At 41.2% G+C, this 15,000-nt stretch overlaps 1 protein-coding gene across 1 annotated transcript in view; it reads right to left on the reverse strand.

The window, feature by feature from the left end:
* The window catches only part of depdc5 (DEP domain containing 5, GATOR1 subcomplex subunit), a 227,618-nt gene that overhangs the window by 93,956 nt on the left and 118,662 nt on the right, over positions 1–15,000 (reverse strand). The window contains exon 26 of the mRNA XM_084319739.1: positions 7,203–7,386. Within this exon, the coding sequence (XP_084175865.1) occupies positions 7,203–7,386 (184 nt within the window). The remainder of the gene's footprint in view (positions 1–7,202; positions 7,387–15,000) is intronic.

Consider the following 15,000-nt stretch of genomic DNA (forward strand, 5'->3'; position numbering starts at 1 on the left):
CACAATATATACACAATACATACAATATATACACAATACCTACAATATATATACAATACACACAATATATACACAATACATACAATATGTACACAATACCTACAATATATACACAATACCTACAATATATATACAATACACACAATATATACACAATACATACAATATGTACACAATACCTACAATATATACACAATACCTACAATATATATACAATACACACAATATATACACAATACCTACAATATATATACAATACACACAATATATACACAATACCTACAATATATACACAATACCTACAATATATATACAATACACACAATATATACACAATACCTACAATATATATACAATACACACAATATATATACAATACACACAATATATACACAATACCTACAATATATATACAATACACACAATATATACACAATACCTACAATATATATACAATACACACAATATATATACAATACACACAATATATACACAATACCTACAATATATATACAATACACACAATATATACACAATACCTACAATATATATACAATACACACAATATATATACAATACATACAATATATACACAATACCTACAATATATATACAATACACACAATATATATACAATACATACAATATATACACAATACCTACAATATATATACAATACACACAATATATATACAATACATACAATATATACACAATACCTACAATATATATACAATACACACAATATATATACAATACACACAATATATATACAATACACACAATATATATACAATACCTACAATATATATACAATACACACAATACAAAGACCCGAGAAGCAGACATGCTGGGATCCTCGTTCTCACGCCTGCAACACAATTAGAGCTGTGAATCATCACTGGCCTCACGATTCGATTAGATTACAATTCAGCTGTCCACGATTCGATTCGATTCAATTCTACGATGCATCTCAATGCAGCTCAATAATATATTACATCCCCAATTTTATAATCTATATATTACTGCACATGGTTACTTTTTCATCAATGAATACAAGCAGTCAGATACATTTACTTTTATTTAGAAAGTTCTTAAATCAGAATGTCAAAATAAATGTCTTTACTACTAGTGTTGCATGATACAGATACTAGAAAGGTATCTCGATACCCAGCTGTTAACAAACGGATTAGTATCAGTATTAGTATCAATACTTTTAGAATAGCCTGATGCTGTATTTTCTATGAGTTGAGTGGATGCATGACCAGAGCACTATAGCTTTAATAATAATAATAATAATAATAATAATAATAATAATAATAATAATAATAATAATAATAATAATAATAATAATAATAATAATAATAATAATAATAATAATAATATATTTGATTTGTAGGGTGCTTCATAGTGGTGGAGCAAATTCCAAAGCGCTACATTGTAAAATAACATAAAAGCTAGCAAGAGAGTTAAAAAATATAATAATAATAAAAAAATAAAAATTCTATTTACATTTTTATTTTATTTTAATAATCGATGTTCTGTCACTGCATCAATGCAGAATCGTCCACATCCGCATTGCGATGCATCTTAGAATCGAGAAATGTCCACACCCCTAAACACAATACATACAAAATACATACATCACTGTTAGCCCTTTTACACTGGCAGGGCTCCGGTTCAAGCTCCAGCTCCGTTCTGGAGACTCTGAACTTTGGTGCCCTCTGGCGAACCGGCCCACGTTCACACCCATTTAAGCAGAACAAACATTCAACCGTGTCCGTCATCAACGGGGGCGTTACTCAGGCGGAGGTACAAATAATGCGTGGAGAAAGGCTTAGCGAGCCTCAACGCGCGAGCGCACACACAAAAGCACACACACACACGCACTGTATACGTTTGAAATGATTTGTTCCAGAAAAGTAGGCTTCTATTATTCAAATTACTGTTTTAATGGGTATCATAGTAGTAAGTCCTACTGTAGAACATGACATATTAGCATGACATCTGATTTATTAATGCCAATACAAAAAATTAGGGACAAATGCAATTGGCACAAGTGTAAATGATGGATTAGTCACTCACAGTTAACATCCGACTGATTAGCTCAACCGGTTAGTCCGTTAGTCCGGTTAGTAACGTAAAAAAAATATATATAATTGTAACCAAGAGATTTGAACCTGTGACCATAGGATCCACAGCCAGTGGACTAACCGGTTGAGCTAATCGGTCAGATGTTAACTGTGAGTGACTAATCCATCATTTACACTTGTGCCAATTGCGCTTGTCCCAAATGTTTTGCATTGGCATTAATAAATCAGATGTCATGCTAATATGTCATGTTCTACAGTAGGACTTACTACTATGATACCTAATAAAACTAATTCGAATAATAGAAGCCTACTTTGCTGGAATGATTAATTTCAAACAGTGCATGTGTGTGTGCTTTTGTGTGTGCACTCGCGCGTTGAGGCTCGCTAAGCCTTTCTCCGCGCATTTCTGGAGCATTTCTTTATCCACTATGGTTGGATGGTGTATTGTACTTGTGCTGTATCATAACAATACATTTTAATCTAATCTCGTTTTGAGATCAGTCGCAAATCGCTTCCTGTTGAATGGATCGGTTGAGTGCAATGCCGACTCGCTACTTTCCCGTTTACTCGTCTTCACAGCCTAGAATATGACGCGCCCACTGATGATGTCACGGTGAGGAAAAACCAACTATTTTTCGGTGCCAGCTGAGCACCGATTTGTCACGTTCTGAACCAATTAATCCCGGTGTGAACGCGCCGGCCGGTGCGAGATTATGTTCGGGAACCGGCTCCAGCACGGAGCCTGGCCGGTGTGAAAGGGCTATGTGAGAACATTTAGGATTAGGGCTGTCCTCCCAAAAACCTTGTTTTGAGCTTTGAAGATTTAGCACCAAGTATCCACGAATCACAGTGAAATAGGCTCTTTATACAGGTCTAATCACAGTGAAATAGTCTCTTTATACAGGCCTAATCACAGTGAAATAGTCTCTTTATACAGGTCTAATCACAGTGAAATAGTCTCTTTATACAGGCCTAATCACAGTGAAATAGTCTCTTTATACAGACCTAATCACAGTGAAATAGGCTCTTTATACAGACCCAATCACAGTGAACTAGTATCTTTATACAGACCTAATCACAGTGAAATAGTCTCTTTATACAGGCCTAATCACAGTGAAATAGGCTCTTTATACAGACCTAATCACAGTGAAATAGTATCTTTATACAGGTCTAATCACAGTGAAATAGTGTCTTTATACAGGTCTAATCACAGTGAAATAGTATCTTTATACAGGTCTAATCACAGTGAAATAGTGTCTTTATACAGGTCTAATCACAGTGAAATAGTCTCTTTATACAGGTCTAATCACAGTGAAATAGTCTCTTTATACAGGCCTAATCACAGTGAAATAGGCTCTTTATACGGGTCTAATCACAGTGAAATAGTCTCTTTATACAGGCCTAATCACAGTGAAATAGGCTCTTTATACAGGTCTAATCACAGTGAAATAGTATCTTTATACAGGTCTAATCACAGTGAAATAGTATCTTTATACAGGTCTAATCACAGTGAAATAGTGTCTTTATACAGGTCTAATCACAGTGAAATAGTATCTTTATACAGGTCTAATCACAGTGAAATAGTGTCTTTATACAGGTCTAATCACAGTGAAATAGTATCTTTATGCAGGCCTAATCACAGTGAAATAGTCTCTTTATACAGGTCTAATCACAGTGAAATAGTATCTTTATACAGGTCTAATCACAGTGAAATAGGCTCTTTATACAGACCCAATCACAGTGAACTAGTATCTTTATACAGACCTAATCACAGTGAAATAGTCTCTTTATACAGGCCTAATCACAGTGAAATAGGCTCTTTATACAGACCTAATCACAGTGAAATAGTATCTTTATACAGGTCTAATCACAGTGAAATAGTGTCTTTATACAGGTCTAATCACAGTGAAATAGTATCTTTATACAGGTCTAATCACAGTGAAATAGTGTCTTTATACAGGTCTAATCACAGTGAAATAGTCTCTTTATACAGGTCTAATCACAGTGAAATAGTCTCTTTATACAGGCCTAATCACAGTGAAATAGGCTCTTTATACGGGTCTAATCACAGTGAAATAGTCTCTTTATACAGGCCTAATCACAGTGAAATAGGCTCTTTATACAGGTCTAATCACAGTGAAATAGTATCTTTATACAGGTCTAATCACAGTGAAATAGTATCTTTATACAGGTCTAATCACAGTGAAATAGTGTCTTTATACAGGTCTAATCACAGTGAAATAGTATCTTTATACAGGTCTAATCACAGTGAAATAGTGTCTTTATACAGGTCTAATCACAGTGAAATAGTATCTTTATGCAGGCCTAATCACAGTGAAATAGTCTCTTTATACAGGTCTAATCACAGTGAAATAGTATCTTTATACAGGTCTAATCACAGTGAAATAGTGTCTTTATACAGGTCTAATCACAGTGAAATAGTATCTTTATACAGGTCTAATCACAGTGAAATAGTGTCTTTATACAGGTCTAATCACAGTGAAATAGTCTCTTTATACAGACCTAATCACAGTGAAATAGTATCTTTATACAGGCCTAATCACAGTGTAATAGTCTCTTTATACAGGTCTAATCACAGTGAAATAGTCTCTTTATACAGGTCTAATCACAGTGAAATAGTCTCTTTATGCAGGTATAATCACAGTGAAATAGTCTCTTTATACAGGCCTAATCACAGTGAAATAGTCTCTTTATACAGGTCTAATCACAGTGAAATAGTCTCTTTATACAGGTCTAATCACAGTGAAATAGTCTCTTTATACAGGCCTAATCACAGTGAAATAGTCTCTTTATACAGGCCTAATCACAGTGAAATAGTCTCTTTATACAGGTCTAATCACAGTGAAATAGTCTCTTTATACAGGCCTAATCACAGTGAAATAGGCTCTTTATACAGGTATAATCACAGTGTAATAGTATCTTTATACAGGTCTAATCACAGTGAACTAGGTTCTTTATACAGTTCTAATCACAGTGTAACCGGCTCTTTATACAGGTCTAATCACAGTGTAATAGTCTCTTTATACAGACCTAATCACAGTGTAATAGTCTCTTTATACAGGTCTAATCACAGTGAAATAGTCTCTTTATACAGGTCTAATCACAGTGTAATAGTCTCTGTATACAGGTCTAATCACAGTGAAATAGTCTCTTTATACAGGCCAAATCACAGTGAAATAGTCTCTTTATACAGGTCTAATCACAGTGAAATAGTATCTTTATACAGGCCTAATCACAGTGAAATAGTCTCTTTATACAGGTCTAATCACAGTGAAATAGTCTCTTTATACAGGTCTAATCACAGTGAAATAGTCTCTTTATACAGGCCTAATCACAGTGAAATAGTCTCTTTATACAGGTCTAATCACAGTGAACTAGGTTCTTTATACAGTTCTAATCACAGTGTAACCGGCTCTTTATACAGGTCTAATCACAGTGTAATAGTCTCTTTATACAGACCTAATCACAGTGTAATAGTCTCTTTATACAGGTCTAATCACAGTGAAATAGTCTCTTTATACAGGTCTAATCACAGTGTAATAGTCTCTGTATACAGGTCTAATCACAGTGAAATAGTCTCTTTATACAGGCCAAATCACAGTGAAATAGTCTCTTTATACAGGTCTAATCACAGTGTAACCGGCTCTTTATACAGGTCTAATCACAGTGAAATAGTCTCTTTATACAGGCCTAATCACAGTGAAATAGTATATTTATACAGGCCTAATCACAGTGAAATAGTCTCTTTATACAGGTCTAATCACAGTGAAATAGTATCTTTATACAGGTCTAATCACAGTGTAATAGTCTCTTTATACAGACCTAATCACAGTGAAATAGTCTCTTTATACAGGTCTAATCACAGTGAAATAGTCTCTTTATACAGGTCTAATCACAGTGAAATAGTATATTTATACAGGCCTAATCACAGTGAAATAGTATCTTTATACAGGTCTAATCACAGTGAAATAGTCTCTTTATACAGGTCTAATCACAGTGAAATAGTATCTTTATACAGGCCTAATCACAGTGAAATAGTCTCTTTATACAGGTCTAATCACAGTGAAATAGTCTCTTTATACAGGCCTAAGCACAGTGAAATAGTCTCTTTATACAGGTCTAATCACAGTGAAATAGTCTCTTTATACAGGTCTAATCACAGTGAAATAGTCTCTTTATACAGGCCTAATCACAGTGAAATAGTCTCGTTATACAGGCCTAATCACAGTGAAATAGTCTCTTTATACAGGTCTAATGACAGTGAAATAGTCTCTTTATACAGGTATAATCACAGTGAAATAGTCTCTTTAAACAGGTCTAATCACAGTGAAATAGTCTCTTTAAACAGGTCTAATCACAGTGTAATAGTCTCTTTAAACAGGTCTAATCACAGTGAAATAGGCTCTTTATACAGGTCTAATCACAGTGAAATAGTATATTTATACAGGCCTAATCACAGTGAAATAGTCTCTTTATACAGGTCTAATCACAGTGAAATAGTCTCTTTAAACAGGTCTAATCACAGTGAAATAGTCTCTTTAAACAGGCCTAGTCACAGTGAAATCAGTTGATCATGAAAAGAAAAAAGAAATTAGGTCCTTGTCAGTGTTTAGAACTTTACATAAAATCTTAAATAATTAATGGAATTGATTCTGTTGGCTTAAGATTAACATGCACAAAAAGTAATCTGAGGCTTAATAAAAGCACAAGAAATACAAAAGCAATCAATAAAACCATGCCTCCACTTTAAGTGTGCATTGATCAAACTAAATAAACAACCAGATCCAATGTGACTATTTATTTTTTGTGTTATATGCCTTTTAATTATTTTATGTAAAGAAAGACTCTACAAATACACCTGCCTCATAAAACCTTGTCACCTTGTTTAACAAGAGCAGTGGGTAGATTGATCCGTTTAAGGTAGGGAAAAAAAAAAAAAAAAAAAAATGCGATTAATTTGCGATTAATCGCAAGTTAACTATGGACAATCGTGCGATTAATCGAGTTAAATATTGTAATCGATTGACAGCACTAATTACATTACATTATATTGTATTACATTACATTACATTACGTGATATGATGTACCTGTCCAGGTCCGTGTGAGGCAGCAGGTCGTAGCAGCCCTCTGTGTAGTCGTTCTGCAGCGTCTGCCGGTCGGGGAAGTAGTCGGTGGTGAGCGGCAGGCAGGCCGGGGTCGTGAGGGACTTCCAGTCCACCCCCACCGTGCAGCAGAAACTAGGCACTGTGGGCGGGGCAGACAGGACCACGGCTTCAGGGGAGGCCCCCAGCACACACACACACACACACACACACACACACACACACACACACACACACACACACACACACAAAGTACACACACAAAGTACACACACAAAGTACACACACAAAGTACACACACAAAGTACACACACACACACAAAGTACACACAAAGTACACACACACACAAAGTACACACAAAGTACACACACACACACAGGAAGACAGACACATCCAGGCACCAGGAGGGTCCATTTTATGGAGGGGGGGGGGGGGGGGGGGGGGGGGCATAGGAGAGGAGGAGGAGGTGAGGAAGAAAGACAGTAGAGAAGACGACAAGGAGGAGAAAAGGTGGAGGAAAGAAGGGAGGAAGAGGAGAGGAAGAACAGGACAGGAAGACAGACAGACACAGAGGACAGAGGGCGGACGGACAAACAGCAAAATAAAAGGAGAGAAAGAGAGAGGAGGAGAGAGAAGAGGGAGGAGAGGAAAGGGTTAATCTGATGGACCGGTTGATTCCAGTTGCTTCAGGTGCAGCAGTGATCAGACATGCAGCGGGCAGTCGTCGTGACGACGGTCACCCTCAAACTCAAACGCTCCCACAGGCAGGTGACAAGTCGAGTGTCTTCAGTCCAGTGTGGTTTAAAGCACAATACACACTCCATGCAAACACACCATGCAAACACACACACACACACACTATATTAGGAAACATACGAGGGTTTAAATATACTGAATTAAATATGTAAAGATGCAAGATGGAACTGTCCAGAAAATGTTTGTTTGATGATCTGCTGAATAGTTTTGCTAGTTGGTTAAATGAAAAGCCATGTTCTAACATGAACCTATTTTTGGTATGGAATCCCCAAACACGCCTTCTAAACCACCATGCTAGCTCAAATAACCCCAAAACACGGCTTCTAAACCACCAAGCTAGCTTAGAGAACATCAAAACACACCTTTTAAACCACCAAGCTAGCTTAGAGAACACCAAAACACACCTTTTAAACCACCAAGCTAGCTCAAATAACCCCAAAACACGGCTTCTAAACCACCAAGCTAGCTTAGAGAATCTCAAAACACACGTTCTAAACCATCAAGCTAGCTTAGAGAACAGCGTGGTGTAGTACAGGTGGTGTAGTGGTTAACACTGTCGCCTCACAGAAAGAAGGTCCAGGGTTCGCTTCCCGCTTGGGGACCAGGTTTCCATGATGCCAGGTACCCAGGTGGGGTATCTCCCAGGCCTTTCTGTGTGGAGTTTGCATGTTCTCCCTGTGCTCGCAAGGGTTTCCCCCCCGATAAGATAAACCCAATGGAAAAACATGGACAACAGATCGCTAACGCTGTGGCGTCCTTGACGAAGACGGACAGGAGCACTTGGATTGGTCCCCGGGGCGCGGCTCACGTTGATGCCCCTATCTGCTCCCGGCTGCCCATGGGGGGAAGGACAACGGGATGGGAAAAGTGCAGAGAGACATTTCATCGGCGACTCAGTGCATGTGTGTGTGTGTTCCTGTGGGTCGCCCAGCTCGCGTGTGTGTGTGTTAAAACTGCATGACAAATAAAGACTTCTAGTCTAACAATTATAGAACCCCAAAACACACCTTTGTGAACTACTAAGCTAGTTTAGACTAGAGAATCCCAGAAAATTACTTCTAATCCAAGCTAGTTTAGAGAACCCCAAAACACACTTTTGTAAACCACCAAGCTAGCTTAGAGAACCCCAAAAATGTCTTCTAAACAAGCTAGCTTAAAGAACCCCAAAATGTGCTTTCTAAACCACCAAGCTAGCTTACAGGAATACACTGATTTACTGGCACATAATGGATTTGACGACACAATAAGATTGTTAGTTTCATCCAGTATTCGTCCAGTATTTACTGTGCTCCGATGCATGCATTAGTCTGCGTTAGACACTTGACTGGTCCAGCTGTCTCTCTAGCTTCAGTCCTAGCGGTCTGTTAGCTACATTAGTTGTTCAGCTCCTGTGGGCCTCTGTTCTGTTCTGTCGCAGCAACACTTGAGTTAGTTAGGATGTCTGTTTATTTTATTGATGTCTTGTTTATTTTATTTGAGATTCTCTAACCTCCGTCCGTCTCTCTGAGTGGATGTACGGAGCGATACTTCAACTGGACCCGAGCGGTTCTCCTGCCCCCTGGTGGGGAATACGACTCTGATACTTTGAGCTCAGAGCCTTGACTTTTAGCCTTCATCTTATTTTCATACCAGCGCTAGTTTTCCTATGCTTTTTTTGTTGTTGTTTTTAGCTGTATTTATTAAAGAAAATATTATGTTCTTATGTACATTAGTTACTATTGCTACCATGTATGTATATATATATATGCGTTTCATTTCATGTATATATGCTAGGTTTGAATGAGTCATTCTATATCTTCATTGCATATCTGGATTTGATGGTGGTTTTGTTTTGTTTTTGGTCCGTTGATGTTCCTTCTCGACTGTGCAGTCCGTGGGGGCGATGCCTTGTGATCTCGGGCTACATAAATACATTTGATTTGATTTGATTTATGTGTGACTGGTAGGCTTGCCGCGGTGGTCCGTGTTACCGGTGTAGCTCAGTGTTCAGGCATCCACCGCCCCCACCGGTGTATTCTTTGTTTTTGATGTTTTTATAAAAAAATAAAAAAACGTCTGTAGCAAATTTTCGCATATCAGTGTCAGACATAATAAATAATACTTAATTATAATACTTAGCCAGACAACATTATAAACTGAAAGTGTGTGCGGACAGCAGAGCTATTTTTTAGGTTTGTGCAGCAGAGTTGCGGCACAGAGTAGCTTAAGTTTCACTTTGAGTAGATTCAACTTCACATGAAGGAAAGAAAGAAGGCTCTAGATATGACACGAGAGAGGTCTAGACTGGACACACAAGGATGGGACTAATGGCGAGTCGATCAAAGAGATCATTTTCCAAAAACATCGGTGTATTCCTTTAAGTTCTGCCTTCGTGATCAGCTCCACCCATCTGGCGGAGAGAGACTTAGGAGTATCAAGGTGACCTCGCTAGCCAGTGCTGTTCTATGCTGGCGACAAGCTTTTATTCTCCATTCACATTCCTCATGACGACGTCTTCCATCCAGCATCTTTACAAGTATATAATATGAATTATATGAATTAAATGTACTGCGTGCAACATCAGAGCTTTGTATTCTACTAGAAGCACCAACATTATGATAAACCTGCTCCACCCACTACATGCAGACCACACCCAAGGGGCGGGTTCAGACAGGTGGCAGCCTATGAACAGTCAGGAGAGCTGACTGATTGACAGGGAAAGCAGCCAATTACAGCCTTAATATTGAGATAGCAGTAATGCATGAGACGGGAGGAGAGAGATAAAGATAGATACTGCAGGAGTGATAGAGAGACAGGCAGATATATATATAAGAGAGAGAGAGAGAGAGAGAGAGAGAGAGAGAGAGAGAGAGAGAGAGAGAGAGAGAGAGAGAGAGAGAGAGAGAGAGATAGAGAGAAACAGAGAGGCAGATAGACAGAGACAGAGAGAGCGATGGAGAGAGAGACACAGATAGAGAAAGATGGGCTGACAGAGTGAGAGAGAGATAGAGGGTGACAGAGAGAGATTGTGACACAGAGAGAGAGAGAGAGAGAGAGAGAGAGAGAGAGAGAGAGAGAGAGAGAGATAGATAGATAGATAGATAGATAGATAGATAGATAGATAGATAGATAGATAGATAGATAGATAGATAGATAGATAGATAGATAGATAGATAGATAGATAGATAGATAGATAGATAGATAGATAGATAGATAGATAGATAGATAGATAGATAGATAGATAGATATAGATAGATAGAGGGGAAGAGGAAAGAGGGAAAGATGAAAGAGGAGGAGAGAAGAGCAACAAGAAGGAGTAGAGAGGAGGAGTCAAGAGGAGACAGTGTGCCAGGGTCATGTGACCTCCCAGTTTAGTCCTTTAGTTGTTAGACCTGAGCAGGGCGGGGCCACAAATCGCCATCAACAACCAGGCCAATCCAGTTTGATGCCACGTGGGACTACAGTAAATATGGCCGCTGCCATGCGTCATTCAACCCTCCTAATCTATCCCACAATGCAACATGTCGAACTCGTCATGTCTTGCCGTTAGTTAGCTTTTAGTGCAAAAACCAAAAACACGAGACACCATCATTGATTGATGAATTGCTTAACACTAGCTAGCATCAGCCGCTACGTCTGGTGGCTGAGATAACAGCGCTAACAGCAAAACTAGGAGGGGAAACGGCAGCGGTGTCATATTGTATCATATCCTGTGAAAAATTGGGGTGCACAGTTATATAATCTGTCTGCATTTCCATCGAGTTTCTCCATCAGTGCAATCTGAGCATGTGCCCCCAGTCTCCCGTTGGTCACCAAGATACCAGCCTGGCAGCAAGAGAGGCTATTTATACGCTTTGCATTGTGGGATAGATTTGGGAGGACTGGTTGACCTCAAACATGGGCACAGCCGTACTTAAAGAGAAACACCACCCATTGTAATAAGTCACGTTCTTCTTGTGCCTCAGAACCCCCCTCCTCCGTGATGTCACCGAGATGTCAAATCTGGGGCTTCTCCAGAGGCTTCAGGAGACCTCGCACAAACAAGCTTCCTGTTCCCAGTACAGTAGTTACATCCCAGTGACATCATCGATGTGATGTCTAGCTTCACGGGGCCGGGGGCACGGGAAGAACATTCAACAGGGTGCGTGTTCACGAGGCCGGGGGCACGGGAAGAACATTCAACAGGGTGCGTGTTCACGAGGCCGGGGGCACGGGAAGAACATTCAACAGGGTGCGTGTTCACGAGGCCGGGGGCACGGGAAGAACATTCAACAGGGTGCGTGTTCACGAGGCCGGGGGCACGGGAAGAACATTCAACAGGGTGCGTGTTCACAAGGCCGGGGGCACGGGAAGAACATTCTCACCCCGCTTGACCTTTTACACATTTTGTTATTTCCAAATGTTCTGCTTCTGAAAATGACTCGATGACCGTTAGATCACTTTCACACCTGCAGCTCAGTACTCTGTGATTTCACACCTGTAGCTCAGTACTCAGTGATTTCACACCTGTAGCTCAGTACTCTGTGATTTCACACCTGTAGCTCAGTACTCAGTGATTGCACACCTGTAGTTCAGTACTCAGTGATTATTTCACACCTGTAGTTCAGTACTCAGTGATTTCACACCTGTGGCTCAGTACTCGGTGATTTCACACCTGTAGCTCAGTACTCTGTGATTTCACACCTGTAGCTCAGTACTCAGTGATTTCACACCTGTAGCTCAGTACTCTGTGATTTCACACCTGTAGCTCAGTACTCAGTGATTGCACACCTGTAGTTCAGTACTCAGTGATTATTTCACACCTGTAGTTCAGTACTCAGTGATTTCACACCTGTGGCTCAGTACTCGGTGATTTCACACCTGTAGCTCAGTACTCAGTGATTTCACACCTGTAGTTCAGTACTCGGTGTTTTCACACCTGTAGTTCAGTACTCTGTGATTATTTCACACCTGTAGTTCAGTACTCAGTGATTATTTCACACCTGCAGTTCAGTACTCGGTGTTTTCACACCTGTAGTTCAGTACTCGGTGATTGCACACCTGTAGCTCAGTACTCAGTGATTATTTCACACCTGTAGCTCAGTACTCAGTGATTTCACACCTGTAGCTCAGTACTCAGTGATTTCACACCTGTAGTTCAGTACTCAGTGATTATTTCACACCTGTAGTTCAGTACTCTGTGTTTATTTCACACCTGTAGTTCAGTACTCAGTGTTTATTTCACACCTGTAGTTCAGTACTCTGTGTTTATTTCACACCTGTAGTTCAGTACTCAGTGATTATTTCACACCTGTAGTTCAGTACTCTGTGTTTATTTCACACCTGTAGTTCAGTACTCAGTGATTTCACACCTGTAGTTCAGTACTCAGTGTTTATTTCACACCTGTAGTTCAGTACTCTGTGTTTATTTCACACCTGTAGTTCAGTACTCAGTGATTATTTCACACCTGTAGTTCAGTACTCTGTGTTTATTTCACACCTGTAGTTCAGTACTCAGTGATTTCACACCTGTGGCTCAGTACTCGGTGATTTCACACCTGTAGCTCAGTACTCAGTGATTTCACACCTGTAGTTCAGTACTCTGTGTTTATTTCACACCTGTAGTTCAGTACTCAGTGATTTCACACCTGTGGCTCAGTACTCTGTGATTTCACACCTGTAGCTCAGTACTCAGTGATTTCACACCTGTAGTTCAGTACTCAGTGTTTATTTCACACCTGTAGTTCAGTACTGTGATTTCACACCTGTAGTTCAGTACTCAGTGATTTCACACCTGTAGTTCAGTACTCAGTGTTTATTTCACACCTGTAGTTCAGTACTCAGTGATTTCACACCTGTAGTTCAGTACTCTGTGTTTATTTCACACCTGTAGTTCAGTACTCAGTGATTTCACACCTATAGTTCAGTACTACACACATACTGTATAGGTCAGTAAACTAAAACAGAGGGGTGAAGTTACAATATGTACATAATATACACATACTGTACCCATAACTGTACACGTGTAAATATAACAAACGACACTTTCTAAACCAGGCCATGTGATCGATCGCACAGGTCAGCCTTTTATTGGACATCATTTTGAATCCCACACCCATTAGGTCGTTTTGTCCTCGTTCCTTTCAGTGGGAGGCTGCCTGCAGTCACACAGGCCCTGGGGAGGGAGGCTGCCTGCTCACAGGCCCTGGGGAGGGAGGCTGCCTGCTCACAGGCCCTGGGGAGGGAGGCTGCCTGCTCACAGGCCCTGGGGAGGGAGGCTGCACTCTGGTCCTTTCAGTGGGAGGCTGCCTGCAGTCACACAGGCCCTGGGGAGGGAGGCTGCCTGCAGTCACACGGGCCCTGGGGAGGGAGGCTGCCTGCACACAGGGGCCCTGGGGAGGGAGGCTGCACTCTGGTCCTGGGGAGGGAGGCTGCCTGCAGTCACACAGGCCCTGGGGAGGGAGGCTGCACTCTGGTCCTTTCAGTGGGAGGCTGCCTGCTCACAGGCCCTGGGGAGGGAGGCTGCACTCTGGTCCTGGGGAGGGAGGCTGCCTGCTCACAGGCCCTGGGGAGGGAGGCTGCACTCTGGTCCTTTCAGTGGGAGGCTGCCTGCTCACAGGCCCTGGGGAGGGAGGCTGCACTCTGGTCCTGGGGAGGGAGGCTGCCTGCTCACAGGCCCTGGGGAGGGAGGCTGCACTCTGGTCCTGGGGAGGGAGGCTGCCTGCTCACAGGCCCTGGGGAAGGAGGCTGCACTCTGGTCCTGGGGAGGGAGGCTGCCTGCTCACAGGCCCTGGGGAGGGAGGCTGCCTGCTCACAGGCCCTGGGGAGGGAGGCTGCACTCTGGTCCTGGGGAGGGAGGCTGCACTCTGGTCCTGGGGAGGGAGGCTGCACTCTGGTCCTTTCAGTGGGAGGCTGCCTGCTCACAGGTCCTGGGGAGGGAGGCTGCCTGCACACAGGCCCTGGGGAGGGAGGCTGCACTCTGGTCCTGGGGAGGGAGGCTGCACTCTGGTCCTGGGGAGGGAGGCTGCACTCTGGTCCGCCAAGAGCTCAGGTGTGGAGGTGCGGCTG

Source organism: Notolepis coatsorum (genome assembly GCF_963971535.1).
Source record: "Notolepis coatsorum genome assembly, chromosome: 8".
NCBI lineage: Eukaryota > Metazoa > Chordata > Actinopteri > Aulopiformes > Paralepididae > Notolepis > Notolepis coatsorum.